Source organism: Myotis myotis, unplaced genomic scaffold (assembly GCF_014108235.1).
Source record: "Myotis myotis isolate mMyoMyo1 unplaced genomic scaffold, mMyoMyo1.p scaffold_m19_p_5, whole genome shotgun sequence".
Lineage (NCBI taxonomy): Eukaryota > Metazoa > Chordata > Mammalia > Chiroptera > Vespertilionidae > Myotis > Myotis myotis.
In genome coordinates, this window is record NW_023416357.1 from 33,554,640 (window position 1) to 33,574,185 (window position 19,546).

The following is a 19,546-nucleotide window of genomic DNA, read 5'->3' on the forward strand; positions in this document are numbered from 1 at the left end:
TAGTTTTGTTTTTATTTTTGCAAGTTCTTTATTCTAAATACTAATCCCTTGTTGTTTATTGTATTGGCAAATAGCTTTTGCCAGTTTATATAACTTATATTTCTCTCTTTATGGTCTTTTTGATGAATAGTTCATAACATAATATAGATGAATTTATTAATCAAGTCCTTTATGTTTTTTACTTTTTGTTAAGAAATCCTTCTGTACCCAGAGGGGAAGATTTTTTTCGTTTCCATCTACTGAATACCAAATTTGAGATAGGCAGGTTTCCGGCTGTGCTGTCCTAAGCAACAGGTTTATGGTTCATTTACCCTGATGCTGACATTACAACCCAGCTTTATGTAGGGATTCCCCCTTTGGGTCTCCCTACCCTGAGCAAACCCTGGACTTCTTCTTCATATGTTCCATACCCTGTCAGACATGAAATGGCTCTCGGAACAGCATTGAGGATTAGAAAGCTGGGAAACAGCATCCATAGTTTTTGTCTCCAGGACCGTATTCCTTTATCCTGGCTCCGTGCCAGGAAATGGGAGTCTCACACTCTGCCTCTCAGCCCCCACAAAGCTAGGAACTGGGCACTGGAGTTACTGAAACTTTTGCTGCACAATAACCAAGTGCTTCCAAAAACAAGTTTGCCTGAAGTCAGCACAGATAGTCATCACTTCTGCTTCTGTAGTATTGAGCAGGTGCATCAGCTTGGTGGAAGCTAGGCCATGTGTGGAACTTGAGCTGAAAGGAAATCTGGGACATTTGAGCTTTAGTTTTCCAGCCACTTGCATGTAGTAAGGGAATTCAGAATGGAATTTCAAACAATCTACTATGTCTACAGGGAGAAAAGGGGGCTCTTAACACACCTTCAAGTCTGAGATGCATGAAATGTAGCAAGAACCAAACCAAAAGCAAAGTAACAATAAAAGTTCTAAAAATCTCTCTATATAAAAGCCTAAGCGACCATTACAGCCGAACAACCGGAATGACCGGTCGACCAGTTGCTATGATGTGTACTGATTACCAGAGGGCAGACCCTCAATGCAGGATCTGCCCTCTGGTGGTCAGTGTACTCCCACAGCCAGCCAACCTCCTGTGGTCCCTCTCCCTAGTCCCCCTGTCTGGCAGGCCCCGGCAGCCGGCAGGCCCCAATTGGGACTGGGCAAGACTAGGCCCTGATCGCCGGCCAAACCTAGGGACCCCACCTGTGCACGAATTTCGTGCACCAGGCTTCTAGTATAAATATAAAATAACAGAAGTGATGTCCAGGGCCATGAGGAGAATGGTGTCCTCAATTTTAGTTTTTTAAACAGTTTCAATGTACTTTAGGACATGTCAAGTTTATGCGACCTACAAAACATTCAAATAGAGATTTGGGGGTTTCTGCTGGTTCTATGGGTATGGAATTTATAATGGATCTGAACTATATGGGAGTCGTCACATATAAGAGGTGAGTGAAGCTTCAAGAGTAGATGAGAACACCATATAGAGTGAATGAAGTGAGAAAGAAGAGTTCTTAAGAATATTTAAAGAATGGACAGAAAAAAGAAGTTCACAAAATAGGGAGGTGGGAATAGCAAGAAAGATAAGACTAGGAAGTAGGATACAATGTTATGAAAATCAAGAGGCACATGTCTTCCAGAAGTAGGTATTGGTTAGTCATATTGAATGTTATGGGGAGATGTAGAAGATCAGACAGTGCCTTCAGTGAGCATGCTGTGCACTACACAGTTCTAGAGGATGCTAGTCAGTGAAAGGTGCCCCAGATTTGTGCAGAGTGTGGAGACCCTGAATGAGAACTAAAAGTGTGCTAAAGTTGTAGCAAAGAGATCATTGCTCAACGTTCATTGTAGTGTGAGAGTTGTAGGGGCAGATACCAAATTCCAGAGAGTGGAGGAAATGGAAACTGGGGAATGGTCCAACACTTGCTATGAAGCATTATAATCATTTGGGTTATGACTTTTTCCGTAACCAGGCTATGCAGTGTTTCATTCTTATGTTACTAATACAGTGATGGCCATAAATATGATCGATGAATATTGAATTGATCATAGGTTATATAGTTCCTCCTTCACCTTTTTGGCTGGATATTTTTGCTCATTTTCTTTCTGGCTTTATTATCTTGCTGGTATCTTTTCTTCAATAGCTATAATACTGAAATAAATTCTATTTGTATTGCTTATTACATTTTAAATATTTTATGTGCCCTTTTCTTAGTGTTAGCATATATTTATTCCATACGTAGTCTTATTACCTGCTAGGAACTAAATTGTGTCCTCCCTCCTGCCCCCAAATTCATGTATGGAAGTCCTAACCCCCAATATGACTGATTCTGAAGATTTGTCTTTGGGAGGTAATTAAGGCTAATGAGGTAATAAGAATGGGACCCCAATTTGAAAAGAGGCTATGGGCTCTCTCTATTCTCCCCTTCTCACCACTCTCTTTCTCCCTCTTTCTCCATTACTCTATTCCTCCCACGTGAGGACACAGAGTCTGCAATCTGAGAAGAGAGCTTTCACCAGAACCTGAACATGCTGGCACTTTGATCTCTGACTTCTAGCCTCCAGAAATGTGAGGAATGTATGTCTGTTGCTTAAGCCACCCAGTCTATGGTATTTTGTAGGGCAAACCAAGCAGACTAAGACACAACAGGTCCTGGGATAGGCACTGGAACGTCAAAGAACAGAAGGGAGATATTCTGTCCTTGTGAAGCTTTCAGGATAGGGATCAATCATACATATTAAATTTTAGCTGTTTAGGTGGAAAAAATGAAAAGTATAGTGAGCCGTAAGAATAGGATATAGACCAGTGATGGCGAACCGATGATACGCGTGTCAGAGGTGACACGCGAACTCATTTTTTTGGTTGATTTTTCTTTGTTAAATGGCATTTAAATATATAAAATAAATATCAAAAATATAAGTCTTTGTTTTACTATGATTGCAAATATCAAAAAATTTCTATATGTGACACAGCACCAGAGTTAAGTTAGGGTTTTTCAAAATGCTGACACGCCAAGCTCAAAAGGTTCGCCATCACTGATATAGACAGAGGGTTGGACCTACTTGTGTCGGGGAAGCTTTTCTGAGGAAGTGACTTGTGTGGAGATAAGGTGGATGAGTAGCAAGGGCAGTCCAGAGGGAGAACATTCCAAGCTTTGGGATCAGCATGTGCAAAGCCCTGTGTTGGAGAGAATGTGGTATATCCTTGGAACTAGAAGATTCCCATGATTGGAGCTGAGAGATCCAGAGGGAGTTTGGCAAGATTTGAAGCTAGAAAGATGAGTATTGGTTAGATCATTTATGGGTTTTGTTCGCTAAATTAAGGACTTTGATCTTTAAGAGCTTGGAAGACACTGAAAAGGAATGACATAACCATTAAATTTTAAAAAAGATAATTTTGGCTATTGTGTGATGAGTGAATTAGAAAGGTAGCAAGAATGGATTCAGGGAGACAGCCCTTAAGTGAGGCTTTCATTTTTTTTTCATTCATTCCCTTTCACCTTGAAGTACCTTCTTAAAGTATAAATAGAAAAACCAGGCAGTCCAGCAGAATGTGGTTTCTTTACATTTGTAATACTTTAAACATTTAATTAGTAATGTTAATTAAATGACATTTTTGTTACCTGATCTGTTTCTGTAGTGTTTATAACTGCAGTAGTTAAATAATATATTTGGCTCACTTTTAATGAATTAGTAAGGGAATGTTATTGCTAACATGAGAAATATAGTATTAAACATCTTTCAAAACATTATATAATAATAAATTCTTTGCATCAATATTTTACATTTAACATGTTCTGCTTAATTATAAATCTTAAATATCATTAAATGATAAAGATGATAATGCATAAAATTTGTAATTTTAAAATTAGGTTCTCCTACACAGCCATTAAAAAGTCTCCACCCTTAACACAAAAATAGAAATAACAGTGCATTAGCCCCACCTGCTGTTCAAACAAAAAATTTCATTTTCAAAATATTTCATCAACATTTTTCTGACAGCATTGTGTGAAATTGTTAGTTACTTTCTCTTTCCTTCCTCTCTTCACCCAATGTGATAATTTTCAGACATGAAAATTTGTCTAGTAGAATTTATAAAATCCTCATAATAAAGTTTTTCTAATTTTCAGTTTAATTTTTTCCCAAGGAGATAACCTTTTAGTCCCCTACTATAAAGGCTTTGTTCAAATCAGGTTGCTTCCAGTTTAATCAATCATCTTAACATACACTCATTAGAACTTGTTTTATCATATATTTGTGTGATTTTTTTTAAATTAAGTGACTGTAGACTTACAAACCTTAATAGTTGCTATGTCCCATTTTACCTGTAAAATTATATTGGAAGTAAATAACATGAATGTCATACACATTATTTTTCTAAGGCTTTGTGTTCATAAATACGAGTGAAGTAGTTGTCAGTCTCATTTATAATCGAAGCTTCTGTGTTTACCCTGGTTGCCTCTGCCATTTCTAAGCTTCCAGGAAAGGGAGCAGAATGCTATACACGCTTAACCCAGCCTTTATACTCCTCTCACCTATATCAGTTGCTGTAACTGGTTTTAGTTTGTTGTTGTTGGCATAAAAGTATGCTTTAACTTTTAACTATTTAGAGAAAAATAGATGCTTATTTTATATTAATTGTTCTCAAATGAAGGAGATTGGGTTGGGTTTCACATATCAATCAACTGTGGAATGTTTTCTAAACCTGCCTTTCTTCTGTGTAAGTTTGTGTATATTCTTGGCTAATTTAAAAATAAATTATGCCCCAGGTTTTTGTTTGTTTGTTTTGTTTTGTAAGCTTAGGGAAGAATAGTAGCATTGTGTCTTAAAACACACTTGGACTAATGATGTAAGGAGGTTCATTGCCCTCAGAACGATAAAATTAATGATTTATTTGGTGTAGGAAGCTTAGTGACCGAGGACACGAGTATTGAAGCCAGACTGCCTGGATGGAAATCTTTGCTTTGCTGCTTATCTGTGACCTTGGACAAGTTACATAGAAGTTACTTTATTTCTCTTGTTTCTCCTTATTTGTAAAATAGTAAAACCCTTAAACAATGCCTGATCATAGTAATATCTTTTTGTTAACCTAGTAAGAATAAGAATAGGTACATTATAAAACTTCTCCCACTTACCTAGAAATACAACTCCAATGTTTATTCTCATAGGAATATTCATACAGCATCTGTAAAATTTATAGTAGATGCCCTTGCTATCTTAGTCTTCTGAGAGTTTTTATCATGAATGAGTGTTGAATTTTATCAAATGATTTTTTCCACATGTATTGAAATGTTCTTCGTCTTTTTCTTCCATATTCTGTTAATATGTTGAATTATATTGAATTATTTTTGCGAGTCTTATTTATCTTTTCAAAGAACCAACTCTTGATTTTTTTTTCTTTTGTCTTTTTGTTTTCTATTTCATTTATTTCTGCTCAATTTTTTTTTATTATTTTACTTCCTTTGGGCTTTGTTTGTTCTTCTTTCTCTAGTTCCTGAAGGTGTGATGTTAGATTATTTGAAATTTTTCTGTTTTTTTGAAGTAGGCCTGTACTGCTGTTAGCTTCCCACTTAGTACCTCTTTTGTTGCAGCCCCCCAAATTTTGGTATTTTGTATTTTCTTTTTCATCTGTCTCTATGTATTTTTAAAAACTCTTATTTCTTCTTTGACCCAATAGTTGTTCAATAGCATGTTGTTTAATCTCCACATATCTGTAGTTTTCCAGATTTCTTGTAGTTTATTTCCAGTTTCTTTCTTCTATAGTTGAAAAAAATGCTTGATATGATTTCAGTCTTCTCAAGTTCATTGAGACTAGTTTTGTACCCCAAAATATGATCCATCCTTGAGAATGTTCCATGTGCACTTGAAAACAATGTGTATTCTGTGGTTTGGGGATGGAAAATTCTAAAAATAGTAAGTTCATTTTTTCTGATATATCATTTAAGGCTGATATTTCCTTATTGGCTTTATGATTGGATGAGCTATCCATTGCTGTCAACAGGGTATTCAGGTCCCCTACTTAATTGCATTTTTTTCAGTTTTTCCCTTTATGTCTGTTGATAGTTGCTTTATATATTTGGTGCTCCTAGGTTGGGCGCATATATATTGACAAATGATTAATTGTCCCCTTTATCATTATAAAGTGTTTATTTTTGTCTCATGTTATCAATGTTTTTCATCTTGCCTACTTTTATCAATTTTAATGGTGAGAACATGTCTAATACTTCTTACTCTAGCATTTCTAGAACGAATATTTTATTTTTATTTGAATTAATTTTTAAGTAACATTTAAATTTTACAAAGTATAATATATTATCCCATTAAAACAATCATGGAAAAGTTAGTTTCCTTTTAGGTACTTTTTAAAAAATTTACATATATATGTTTCCATAGAAAAGTGTAATACTGCCTTTAAGCTGTATATGCTTTTAATATCATAATGCAGAATTGTATGTATTTCTCTTTCACTTGCTTTTTCAAAGAAAACCAAACAATATGTATTAGAGATATATATTATTAGTGCAAACAAATCTACATCACACTCGTTATAAGTCATGGTACTATTTTCAGTGAGAATAGAAGTTGGTCCTCCCTAGCTCATCTTCTGCACTTACTGTGGATGCTTTTCATTTTTTCCAGGCCTTTCCAGCCACTCTGCGATGTTGTGCTATTTCTCTCTCCCCCAAATACTATTGGCTGGAGACACACAGACTTCATCTTCACTTCTAATAGTTTCCCAGAGCCCTTCCTGCTTCTAGTTTCCACCACTTTGGCATGAACCATTCTCTGTTGTTCTTATCTACTATGTACTTGGATACAGTATGTTGCTGTTTCCCTCATTAATCTTTCAGAGGTTCCTCTCAATTTCTGGTTCATTGAAATCTCCCCATCTGTATTTTCTAGTGTAGCTATTAATTAAGAAAAAAAAATTTTAAATATCTTGTATAGGTTTTGTGGCTTAACAGGGAGAATAGACTGGAATACGAACTTACGTTGCCAGTTTGAAACCAAGAATTAAATCCCTCTCTACCTGAAATGTCCCTGTTATCATCTTACGAGGATCTGTGATAAAAATAACTTCTGTAGGTTTGGCCGACACTTTAATAGATGAACTCAGTGAACTGGAGGGCTTTTTTTTTTTTTAATTCATGGGCAGTTATTTCCTGAAAATACTTCTTTTCTTTTTCTTTTTTGTCTTTGTGGGTTTGTTTTTGGAAATGGAAATGAGGAGAGGAAGGCACTGTCTATTCCTTCCTTGCTAAAATTGAACTTATATTTTTGCGTTTTATTCAAATACGAATTTGTGAAATGAATTCTGAACTGGTAATAGCTAATACCATGCATTTTGATATAACAGGACTCAGCTGATGATCAAAATACCTGTCGTGTGTGGCACATGAATATAGAAGCTCTTCCAGAATGGATAGACCGTCTACTACAAAAAGTAAGTTCCCGGAGTCAGAGTGAAATTAGGGATGTACTGCCTTCAGATGTCCTTATTTTAGAGCTATTTTTCTTAGATGCATTATTTCAACAGACATGGAAAGCTATGTAATTATTTTCTTTTTTAAAATTACTTTTCAAAGGAGACTTGACTTGGGGTGGTGAACACACAGTACAATATACAGAAGCTGTGTAACTCTTAATTACACTTATGGCTTCTTTATTATTACTGGAGTGCTTCAGCACTTGTCTACTTCAACTTTGCATTTGGTACTTCCCCTGGCTTGAAAGCTCTTCCCACAGATACTCACCTGTTCCCTCCTTTCCTCTCAAGGAGGCATCACCTGACCTCTCTATCAACTATCCTCACTGTTACCACTATTCACACTCCTTTCTTCCGTCTCTGCTCTACCTACCTATCTATAAGTTACACAGACACAGACACAAACTATAAGTAATACTTTAAATATGCATAAGTACATCTTACAAATATAATTACATGAATTATTATACACATTTTAAATTTAATGTATATAATGCATATATATGCACTCTTGTCAATTGCCCAGCTCTCCTACTAGAATGTAGACTCCATGAAGTCAAGGCTCTTTATATTTTGTTTATTACTGTATCCCCAGCACATAGAACAGTGTCTATTGAGTGAATGAAATATCCTGTATATAGTATTCATGTATGCATAATAAAATAAACTGGATAATTAATGACTTAACACAGTAAAAATCAAAATACCACACTTTTAAGGATCTTTAATGAAATATAAGAGTAAGAACTCACCTTGTTAATAGTATAGTATCATTATTTCTCACAATTCAAGACACAAGTCTTAGAAAACTATAAGTAATATGAGTTCTAGAAAAATATAGTTGTCTTTCTCCACTGACTACCTTAACGTTTTTGTTGCTGTTGTTAAACGATAACATTTGATAGCTAGCTATTCCTTGAATCCATTCTCACATTGTAATGATTCATTGGGGAAATGCCAGTGTGGTGCTTGTATGTGTCCTGAGCTTCACAAACTGTATTAGGACACAGCAGATGTTTCACTGCCTCTGTTGAAAAGAGGATTTTAAGCCAGCCCATCGTTAATTTCAAATCTGAGTATAGAAAATGCTCCCTCGGAGTGTGCAGCCAATATCTTTTGGTTGTGTATAAACGGCAGGAAGAGCTTCATTCTGATGGTTGGGGGAAATTCCCTCCCACAGTGCTTGGTATGCAAGAAGTGTATCAAAACAGACACTTTTCTGTGAGATTTTACTTGCAAATTAAGCTCTATAGACTGATGTGCTTCTTGGTTCCGTAGTGTATTTTTCTTTTCATTAGCTCACACTGTATCCATATTCAACCTATTGTTTAAGAGATTCATTTAGAATTCTTAGGAGTATTGTTTCAATGGACACGAAGTGCAATATGTTATCATTCTAGAACTTTGGAGCTGCTCATCTCCATTAGAAAGCTTGTTTCCATTGACTATTCTGTCTACTAATCAGAAAACAGAAAGCCAGCCTTTTCTGTGGCATAGAAAACTTTCATGTGGTTGGCTTTAAAAACACACGCACACACACACACACACTCCTTTTTATCACTTTACAATGAATGCATTGTCTTTATCTGCCTTTATTACCTGCAGGCCCGGTGGACAGTGGGAAAACTGAGTTGTCCTTTTTGTGGGGCCCGTTTAGGGGGCTTTAATTTTGTCAGCACTCCAAAATGTTCCTGTGGCCAGCGTGCAGCTGTACACCTCTCCAAGAGCCGGACCGATTACCAGCCAGCACAGGCAGGCCGACTAATGAGACCATCGCCGAAATACTTGTCACATCCTAGAGTTCCGTCAGGTGGTGACAGCGAAGCTCTGCTGACGGGCGGCGCCTTCAAAAACAGACATCGCAGGCTTTTAAACATGGCCCAAAAGAATAATGGCTCTGGGAGATTAACAGAAGCACTGTGCCTGGAGGTGCGGTCAACGTGTGTTCAGATGAAGAAGGAAAAACTGCTCTTCAAAGCATCCGATTCAAAATACCAGCTTTTTGTCCCGCAGCTTGTGACTGGGAGAGGCACCAGAAGAGCTTCCCACAGAAAATCACAGAGCTTGGATCTGAGCATCAGTGAGAAGCTGACTTTATTACCCACATTTTATGAAATACATAGTAAGACTACCGCCTGTGCCAGACTAAATGAAACCCAGCCTGAGGACCTTTTGGACCTGCCTTTGGAATCTAGTAAAAATAGCTGTTCCTTTCACGTAGCGTCCAGTTTTGATCCGAATATGCTGCTGCAGAGGTTTTCAGTGGCTCCCCGTGAGACCCAGACACAAAGAGGAGGAGGATTTCAGAGTGGTCTGGGCGCTTCTGCGGTGTGCCCTGACCATGCCAGTTCTAACGGCCTGGCATTCCTGATGGACCTGCCCTCCGCTGGCAGGCGTACGCTGGAGGCGTCGGACCAGGAGGAGCGCCTCTCGCCCCTGGACTTTCTGCGCTCGGGCAGGTTTTCACTGGGTGCCATTCATCAGAGGCTCAGCAAGAGAGAAAGGAGCAAGTTGAAGAGTCTGAGGAGGAAGCAACGAAGGCATGAAAGATGGTTGCAGAAGCAGGTAATTTGGTAAAAGAATTTACTGAAAGTTAAGTTCTACATTATAAATGTTGACGCTTGGGGAGGAGCTAACTTTGAATACCTTATAGAAAAAATTGGTTTTGATCATCTTTGAAATGACATTTCTCTCTGGGCGAACTTAATTAATTATACAGCTGTCTTGTAATGGACATGTTTATCTCTGCTCACACATGTTTAGGAAATATTCTTTTGTGAAGTTTTTCCCAGTACTGTTAATATTCTAGAGGAACAGTCGTCTCCATGATATTGAGACTAGATTGTCATATACATTTTAAATTCAAGTTAGGATTTTATTTCAAGTTAAGTTGAAGCAAAATAGTTGCTCTAAGAAAATCTAATCTAGTGACATTCGTTCCCTTTCATCATGTTTAGCTTTAATAGGTATTTTCCAGGACCTTATTTAAGTGCCCACATGATCCAGGTATGGTTAACTGTGAGGCTGTGAATGTAATCTAAAGCAGGGTGGGGGAGGTCCGGCCCACGGGCCCTATAAGGCCCGCAAAATCAAAAGCATTAAGGTGAGTTAATTAAATGTTGGACCAAATATAGCAGGCTAATTTTTAAGTTGAGAATTTTGTATGACAAATGTTCACATGGCCCTTGGCGGAAAAAAGGTTCCCCACCCCTTATCTAAAGGACAATTGACCATTACTGCAGTTTTATGTGAGAATATGCTTCTCTTTGATTTCAGCTTCTGTACCCAGGATGGTATGTTCAAGGGTGGGATGTGTGAAGGAACTAAGCAATAAATGTTAGGTGCTGAGGAAAGCAATTAATGTCAATGGATGAAAATTTGGAAGTTTGAGGACTAGTATATTTCTACATCAACTTTATTTTTGCAAATTGCCTTTATTATTTTCATGTTCATAATAGACTAGAGGCTTGGTGCATGGGTAGGATCCCTCGGCCTGGCCGGTGATTAGGGCCGGCCTGCGAGGGGAGAGGGACCGCGGGAGGTTGGCCGGCTGAGGGAGGCTGGTTGTGGGTGCACTGACTACTGGGGGCAGCTCCTACATTGAGCGTCTGCCCCCTGGTGGTCAGTGCGTGTCACAGCTACAGGCCAGTCGTCTGGTCATAATGGTCACTTAGGCTTTTATATATATAGACTAGAGGCCCGGTGCACAAAAATTTGCACTCGGGGGGGAGGAGGGGTCCCTCAGCCCGGCCTGTGCCCTCTCGCAGTCTGGGACCCCTCGGGAGATAACGACCTGCTGGCTTAGGCCTGCTCCCGGGTGGCAGAGGGCAGGCCCAATCCCTGGGTGCAGCCCCTGGTTGGGCTCAGAGCAGGGCCGATTGGGGAGTTGGGTCGCCGCCCCCTGTCATGCACAGAGCAGGGCTATCGGGAGGTTGTGATGCCACCCTCAGTCACGCTCAGGGTAGGGCCGATTGGGGGGTTGGGGCACTGTCCCCTGTCACACTCAAGGCAGGGTCCGATGGGGAGGTTGCGGCGCCACCCCTGTCACGCACAGAGCAGGACCCATCAGGGGGGTTGGGGCTTTGTACCCTGTCACGCACAGAGCTGGGCCAATCGGGGTTGGGGCGCCACCCTCTATCACCCACAGAGCAGGGCCGATCAGGGGGTTGGGGCGCCGCCACTCTCACACTCAGGGCAGGGCTGATGGGGAGGTTATGGCTCTACCCCGTCACACACAGAGCAGGGCCCGCGGGGCCGGGGGGGGGGGGGGGGGTTGGGGAACCGCACCCTGTCACACACAGAGCAGGGCTGATCAGGGGGTTGGGGTGCCGCACCCTGTCATACACAGAGCCGCAGGGCCATCAGGGGGTTGGGGAGCTCCCCCCTATCAGGCACAGAGCAGGGCTGATCAGGGGGTTGGGGCGCCTTCCCCTGTCACAAACAGAGCAGAGCGGATAGGGAGGTTGTGGCCCCACCCCCTGTCACACACTGAGCCGCAAGGCGATCAAAGGGTTTGGGCGCTGCCCCCGTCACGCTGATCCCGGTGCTGGGAGGCATATTACCCTTTTACTATATAGGGTAGAGGCCTGGTGCACAGGTGGGTGCCGGCTGGTTTGCCCTGAAGGGTGTCCTGGATCAGGGTGGGGGTCCCCACTGGGGTGCCTGGCCAGCCTGGGTGAGGGGATGATGGTTGTTTGCAGCTGGTCACACACCCTTAAGGGTGGGGGTCCTCACTGGGGTGCCTGGCCAGTCTGGGTGAGGGGCTGAGAGCTGTTTTCAGGCTGGGGGTGACTGAAGCTCCCAACCGCTCCTTTTTTTCTTTTTTTTAATTCTGGGCCAGCTTTAGCTTTGAGGCTTGGCTCCAGCTCTTAGGCCTCCGCTGCTGAAAGTAGGTTTTTGGCCTTTGCTTACAATGTTGCGATCCTGCTGGCTGAAGCCTGGCGGACTAAAGCAGGTTTCTGGGGTTTTGTTTAGCTTCTATATTTATTACATAGTTGCTTAGAGTTGCAGCTCAGAGGCCTGCAGCGGCAGGCGGGGAACGTTGGAGTCCTCCGTCACTGAAGCAAGCAAGCCTCATGTTAGTTTCAAGCTGCCTGGCTGCCGGCCGCCATCTTGGCTGGCAGTTAATTTGCATATTGCCCTGATTAGCCAATGGGAAGGGTAGCGGTCATATGCTAATTACCATGTTTCTCTTTTATTAGATAGGACTAGAGGCCCGGTGCACAAAAATTTGTGCACTCGGGGTGGGGATGGGGGGGTCCCTCAGCCCGGCCTGTGCCTTCTCGCAATCTGAGATCTCTCAGGGGATGACCACTTGCTGGCTTAGGCCTGCTCCCCGGGGGATTGGGCCTAAGATGGCAATCAGACATCCCTATGGCAGCCTGGCAGCCCTCCGGGGATGTCCACTTGCCAGTGGGGAGCAGAACTAAGCTGTAGTCGGACATCCTTAGCACTGCTGAGGAGGTAGGAGAGGCTCCCACCACCACTGCTGTAATGGCAGCCATCAGCCTGGCTAGTGGCAGAGCAGAGCTCCCCCCTGTGAGAGCACACTGACCACCAGAGGGTAGCTCCTGCATTGAGCGTCTGCCCCCTGGTGGTCAGTGTGTGTCATAGTGACCAGTCATTCCCAGTCTTTCTGCTTTTAGGGTCAGTTTGCATATTACCCTTTTACTATATAGGATAGAGGCCTGGTGCATGGGAGGGGGCCGGCTGGTTTGCCCTGAAGGGTTATTCGGATCAGGGTGGGGGTCCCGCTTGGGTGCCTGGCCAGCCTGGGTGAGGGGCTGATGGGTGTTTGCAGCTGGTCACACCCCCTTCAGGGTGGGGGTCCCCACTGGGGTGCCTGGCCAGTCTGGGTGAGGGGCTGAGGGCCGTTTTCAGGCTGGCAGGCAACTGAAGCTCCCAGCCTCTCCTTTTTTTCTTTTCATTTTTATTCTGGGATTTATTTACCTTCTATAGCTGTCACTGGAGCTGAGAGCCAGCTCCAGCTCTGAGGCCCGGCTCCAGCTCTGAGGCCGAGGCTGGCTGAAAGCAGGTATCTGGGCTTTGTTTGGCTTCTATAATTGAAACATTATTGATGTCCTGCTCGCTCCAGCTCTGAGGCTGCAGCCAGCTGAAAGCAGGTATCGGGGGTTTGTTTAGCTTCTATAATTGAAACATTGTTGCTTTTGGAGCTGTTGCTTCAGGAGCTCAGAGCCGGACCGCGGCAGGTGGGGAACCTTGGCTTCCTCCATCATTGGAGCAAGCAAGCCTCATGTTCGCTTCAGCTGCGTGGCTGCCGGCCGCCATCTTGGTTGGCAGTTAATTTGCATATCGCCCTGATTAGCCAATGGGAAGCGTAGCGGAGGTACGGTTAATTACCCTATTTGTCTATTATTAGATAGGATTAGAGGCCCAATGCACAAAATTTGTACACAGGTAGGGTCCCTAGGCCTGGCCAGAGGTCAGGGCTGCTCTGTGGAGCGACTGGCGGGGTGATCGGGGGAGCCCCCCCACTGGCACCCGCCTTGGCTGGCCTGAGGCCTGGAGGCTGGGGGAAGCTCCTGCATTGAGTGTCTGTTCCTGGTGGTCAGTGCACGTCATAGCAACCAGTTGTTCCACCGATCGTTCCGCTGTTCCGTCGATTTGCGTATTAGGCTTTTATTATATAGATCAGCAGTTCTCAACCTGTGGGTCGCGACCCCTTTGGCAGTCGAACGACCCTTTCACAGGGGTCACCTAAGACCATCCTGCATATCAGATATTTACATTATGATTCATAACAGTAGCAACATTATAGTTATGAAGTAGCAACGAAAATAATTTTATGGTTGGGTCACAGCATGTGGAACTGTATTTAAAGGGCCAGAATGTTGAGAACCACTGATATAGATAGTAATCCTTATTCATCAGTATGTTGAATATTAACACATTGCAGACCAGTAATCTTATTGCTAGCTTTACCCAGTGGCGATAATTTTCTATTGAACAGTTCAAAAAACGTTTTACATAAATGTTAAAGGCACGCTTTAAAATTAAATACCTATTGCATTTTGAAGTTACTTATTACATATTCTTACAAGCCAATATCTTTTTAAAGTATGATACTTTGTAAAACACTGTGTAATATGAAGGGAGAATTCTCATGATCCGTCTGCAATGTGTTAACAATGTCATCAAAGCTAAAATGTAGAAAGCTGCAACTTTACATAATAGTTCATTCTTTTAAAAACAGTTAAGCAAACTCATTATTGCTTATGATCTAGTTATAGACTGAACAAAGTAAAGTTACTGCTTTAAGTGCTTTAATTAGGTTAGGTATTTTTCATCTTTCAATTAGATAGTATAATTATAATAATAGGTAATAGTTTATTATATTTTTGACTGGTTAACTGACAAGAATATTTCAGTTTGGTTTATTTGCAAGTGATGGTGTAATGCGACATCAAAGCATATATTGTAGAATGTATCAATGAATATATTTAGCACCATTATAAAATACTTTATAGTTTAATTTATTGAAGCTGTAAAACTAAAAAAATATATTGAAAATTTGACCTAAACCTAGATACATTGGAGATAGTCACATGTTCAGTGAATATCCAGAATTTCTTAAAAGCAATGTGGAGCCCAACAGGTGTAGCTCAGTGGTTGAGCATGGACCCATGAACCAGGAGGTCACAGGTTCCATTCCCGGTCAGGGCAAGTGCCTGGGATTGCAGGCGGGCTGGATCCCAGTAGGGGGTGTGTAGGAGTCATCCAATCAGTGTTTCTCATTGATGTTTCTATCTCTCTATCCTTCTTCCTTCCCCTCTCTCTAAAATCAATAAAACATATTTTTTTAAATGTGGAAGGCTCTAAAATAATTCTCTAACAAATAGAAATTTAAAAGAAATATTAAAATTATACTTACACTGTATTGTAAGTATATACAGATTACATATTTGCAAATTTAAAAATGTGTTTAATTCTTGGGTTGGGTACTTCTAAAAACCTCAGCTATCTTAGTAATCATTTTCCAGCTAGGAACACTGTTTTATAGAGTTTAGAGCAAAGCAAGACTACAGTTAATGGTTTTTTCCCCTTTGATGTTTACTTTTATTCATTCATACACATGTGATTTAACCCATCTGCTTAGCTAATAAATGAGTCTTAGACCTGTGACAGTTCATTGATATGCTGGTATCCTAGTAGGTTTCGTTGGTTGCACAGGAGCTACAGGCAAATGCCCAATGTCTCCTTAGCAAAGAAAATTTAAAATAGAAATGACAGGAGTTGGGGATATGAGTGCACATCATGGTTTGAGCCAGAAAGAATAAAGATAAAATTTAATAGTTTTGCTAATTCAAACAAAAAGGTAAATTCTAGAAAGAGTTAATATTTGAGATGAATTAATGGCTGAGCTATTCAGCTCATCCCATATTTAATAAAGATTAGTTAATTCTATAAGCATTTATTAACTGTTTGTTTGGTATACCATGCTTTTGTGTATTTCAGTACAGATCCTGTCCTTTTTTTTAATGTAGAAGGTAAGCATACAATATTTTTTAAAAGTTTTTATTAATGATAACTTTTTTAAAGTTTAAATAATTGGCTGGAAAATCTAGATTTTTGACTTTCATTTGACATTTTAAATTATTTGTTCTTGTGCAAACTAGATATACTTCTGTGGCACATACCATTATAGAAAATGTTAATGACCGCACAAAAAGTTGTTGAAATTTTTGAAGCTTAGGAATATAAATGAGATTGATATTGAAGCAGAAAATACAACCAGTTTTCAGTGGTTTTGTTCAGCAAATGTTAATTAAGCATCAATTTTGGGGAAAGATAGTACTGAGCTACATTCAGCCAACAAGCCTTTTTTAATTCAGCATAGTCTTTTTGGTTGTGTTTTTTTAAATTATCATCATGCAATAAAATTGATTATTCTTAGAATGCAGTTCTATGATTTAAACACATGTATAGATTCATATAACAACCACCAGGAGGGGGATACAGATAGTTTCATCACCCCAAAAATCTCCGTTGTGCCTTTATAATTGTGCCTTGATTATATCTTCATTTACCGTTCTCTTGTCCCATTCCTAATCCCTGAAAACCACTGTTCTATTCTCCATTACTTTGGTTTTGCCTTTTTGTTAATGTTATAAAATAATAATATAGTGTTATAAAATTAGAATCACATAGTATATAATGTTTTGAGACTGGCTTCTTTTACTCAGCACAAATGCCTGTGAGATTCATACAAATTGTTGCATATATCCATAGCTGTTTTATATTGCCCAATAGTATTCCATTGTATGAATTACCACAGCTTACCCATTCAGCTGTTGAAGGATAGGTGGGTTGTTCCAGGTTTTGGCAATTATGAAATAAACATTCATGTATAGTTTTCATTTATCTAGGGTAAATACTCAGGAGTGGGATTGCTGAATCATGTGGTAAGTGTGTATTTAACTTTATAAGAAACTGTCAAATTGTTTTCCAGAATGGCTATTCCATTTTGCATTCAAAGCAGCAATGTATGAGAGTGCCAGTGCTGTGCATCCTTGCAAACACCTGGTATTCTCAATATTTTTTATTATGTCCCTCAACAGATACTTTAGTAATATCACATTGTGATTTTAATTGCATTTCTCTAATGCTGTTGAACATTTTTATGTGCTTATTTTTTCATTTGTATATATTCTTTAGTGATGCATCTGTTGAAATCTTTTGGTAATTTTTCAGTTGGGTTGTGTTCTTTGTGTTGACTTGTAAAAGTTCTTTGTATCTTTTGGATCTAGTATTGGATATGTGAGCTGCTGGAGAGTTCTGAGTAGCTCCAGGCGGGGCCTGCCCTAGGAGCTCAGTAAATGGTTGCCGAGTCGGTGTGAACTGAACAAATAAATGATATATTTAATGTTTCAGGCTGGTAAATGACTTAAGGGTAGAGGCTAACAGTGCTTCTTAACCCTGCGTGGCTGCAAGGTGAAATCCTTTCGGGAGCTCTTAAAAATGCCATGCTTGAACTCTGTCAGAGTATGCTTTGCTTGGTCTAGATGGCACATCACTGTGCATTTTTGTACATTCAATAAATATACTCTTTCAAGTGATTCCAATGTGTAGTCAGGGTTGAGAATTATTGGAAAGATGATGATCAACAAAAAGGAATTAGTGATTTAGAACTGAGTTGATAGAGTCCTTGACAAATGATTTGTTAACAAGAGCAAAGAGAATTAACCTGGTGGCTGTAACAGGGGGAAGACAGCTGTAACTAGGAAGTAGGCGGAAAAGGAATCAGGAGAAGTACCAAACTGGGGAAGACAAGATATTTTGACCTTACATTTTCCAACAACCTTGTATAGATCCTTGCTTGTAGTAAAATACATTATAAGTATCCATGCCCAAATACATATATTCAGATAGCTTGTCTTAGCCTGGTATTAAGAAAATGAAAGTTTGACTAGGAGCAAGGGGGAGGGTGGGAATGGGATGGAGAGGTGGTGGTGGTGAAAGTGAGGATAGCAGCTGTTAACATTTATTGAGCTTTACTCTATGCTAGGTACAGTAAAGGGTGGTTTACTTGTATTGATTTTCATGAGCTGTTAGGTTGCTGGAGCATGGGAAAGCTCTGATGACGACAAGGTTTGAGCAGCTGGAGAGGAGAAGGAAGGCACTGGGGCAGAAGGCAGCTGGGAAGTAGGAGAACTGCCGAGATGCATGCTATCCTTTCCCAAATTTAGTGTAAGGCCAACTTGTTTGGGGAAGGGAAAAACAGTCATCAGTAAGCTAGACCCAGAGTGACAGAGAACTGGAGCTTATCACCTAGGACGGGGCTTAGGGCTCCTGGGTGTGACAGTTAGCACTAGGCTCTGCCTTCAGCTCTCTTAGCCTTGTGTGCTCTGGAAGGACTGTGCCTGATTTGCATTCTAAACCTTCCCATTTGGCTTCATGGACCTCATTAACCAAGGTAGTCACTGCCCACCTGTTGTCTCCCTCATTGCCCCATTTCAGCCCTTACAGGGTTTAAAAATCACAGTCACTTGCTGGCAGTGCCTCAGGTCCTGTTCAAACCTCCTTAAAACTCTGATGCTGACGTGCTATTCTTGTTTACTCTTCTCACACCTGGGAACCTCACAATACCAGCTTCCATGTGCCCCCCAACTGGGGAGGTGTAGTTGGAATCCTCGCCCTCACTCTGCATGACCAATTGTACTTGCTGTCACTTGAGCTTTCTTTTATAAAGTAATATTTTATAGTTAATGTTCAGTTTTAGAAGCAATATAACAGTGCTAGAGAAAGTATAGAAAGCTGAGAAATACCATTACAGATCAACTGAGTGGTTACCCAAGATGGGGAGGGAGAATATGAACTGGGGTACTGTGTTGGGGGCTCCAACTCTACTGGTTATATTTTAGTTCTTCAGGTGGGTAGTATTATCACAGCTGTTCCCTTCTGTTTTATTTCATTTCATATTGTCTCCAGTATCTTATAATACATTGAAGAGTCAATTATAAATCATACTACCCCAATAATGTCATTCCCTTTTTATTCATTACTTTTGCTACAAAATCTTAGATCATTCATCTTTGTTCTCCTGGTTGCGAAGTGGCAAGCATCAACAGATGGTATAACAGGTATTCTTTTACCTAAAAAGCTCCATTTTTTAGCAGTCGCCCTATATAATAAAACCCTAAAATGCAAATTGACCAAACAGCAGAATGACCGGTCTCTCTGACGCACACTGACCACCAGGGGGCAGATGCTCAATGTAGGAGCTGCGCCCTGGTGGTCAGTGCGCTCCCACAGGGGGAGCGCCGCTCAGCCAGAAGCAGGGCTCACAGCTGGCAAGCGCAGAGGCAGTGGCAGGAGCCTCTCCTGCAGCACTAAGGTCCCCTCAGGGATGAGCAGGCCTAAGCCAGCAGTCGGACATCCCCCAAGAGGTCCTGGACTGTGAGAGAGTGCAGGCCAGGCTGAGGGACCCCCCCCCCCCCCCCAGTGCACTGGGCCTCTAGTGCTTTTATAATACTTCATCAAAATAAAATTGAGTATTTAATAATCCATGAGCAAAACTTTCCAGTAAATAAATATATATATATATATATCT

The 19,546-nt window shown here is 40.8% G+C and overlaps 1 protein-coding gene across 3 annotated transcripts in view; it reads left to right on the forward strand.

Moving 5' to 3' along the window:
- RNF180 (ring finger protein 180) overlaps positions 1 to 19,546 on the forward strand; it is a 94,008-nt gene that overhangs the window by 19,702 nt on the left and 54,760 nt on the right. For 2 of the 3 annotated variants that reach the window (XM_036310430.1, XM_036310428.1), the window contains exons 3-4: positions 7,348 to 7,434; positions 9,082 to 10,041. In XM_036310430.1, the coding sequence (XP_036166323.1) occupies positions 7,348 to 7,434; positions 9,082 to 10,041 (1,047 nt within the window). Of the gene's footprint in view, positions 1 to 2,478; positions 2,560 to 7,347; positions 7,435 to 9,081; positions 10,042 to 19,546 lie in introns of all 3 variants that reach the window. The other variant, XM_036310431.1, reaches the window with a different exon arrangement.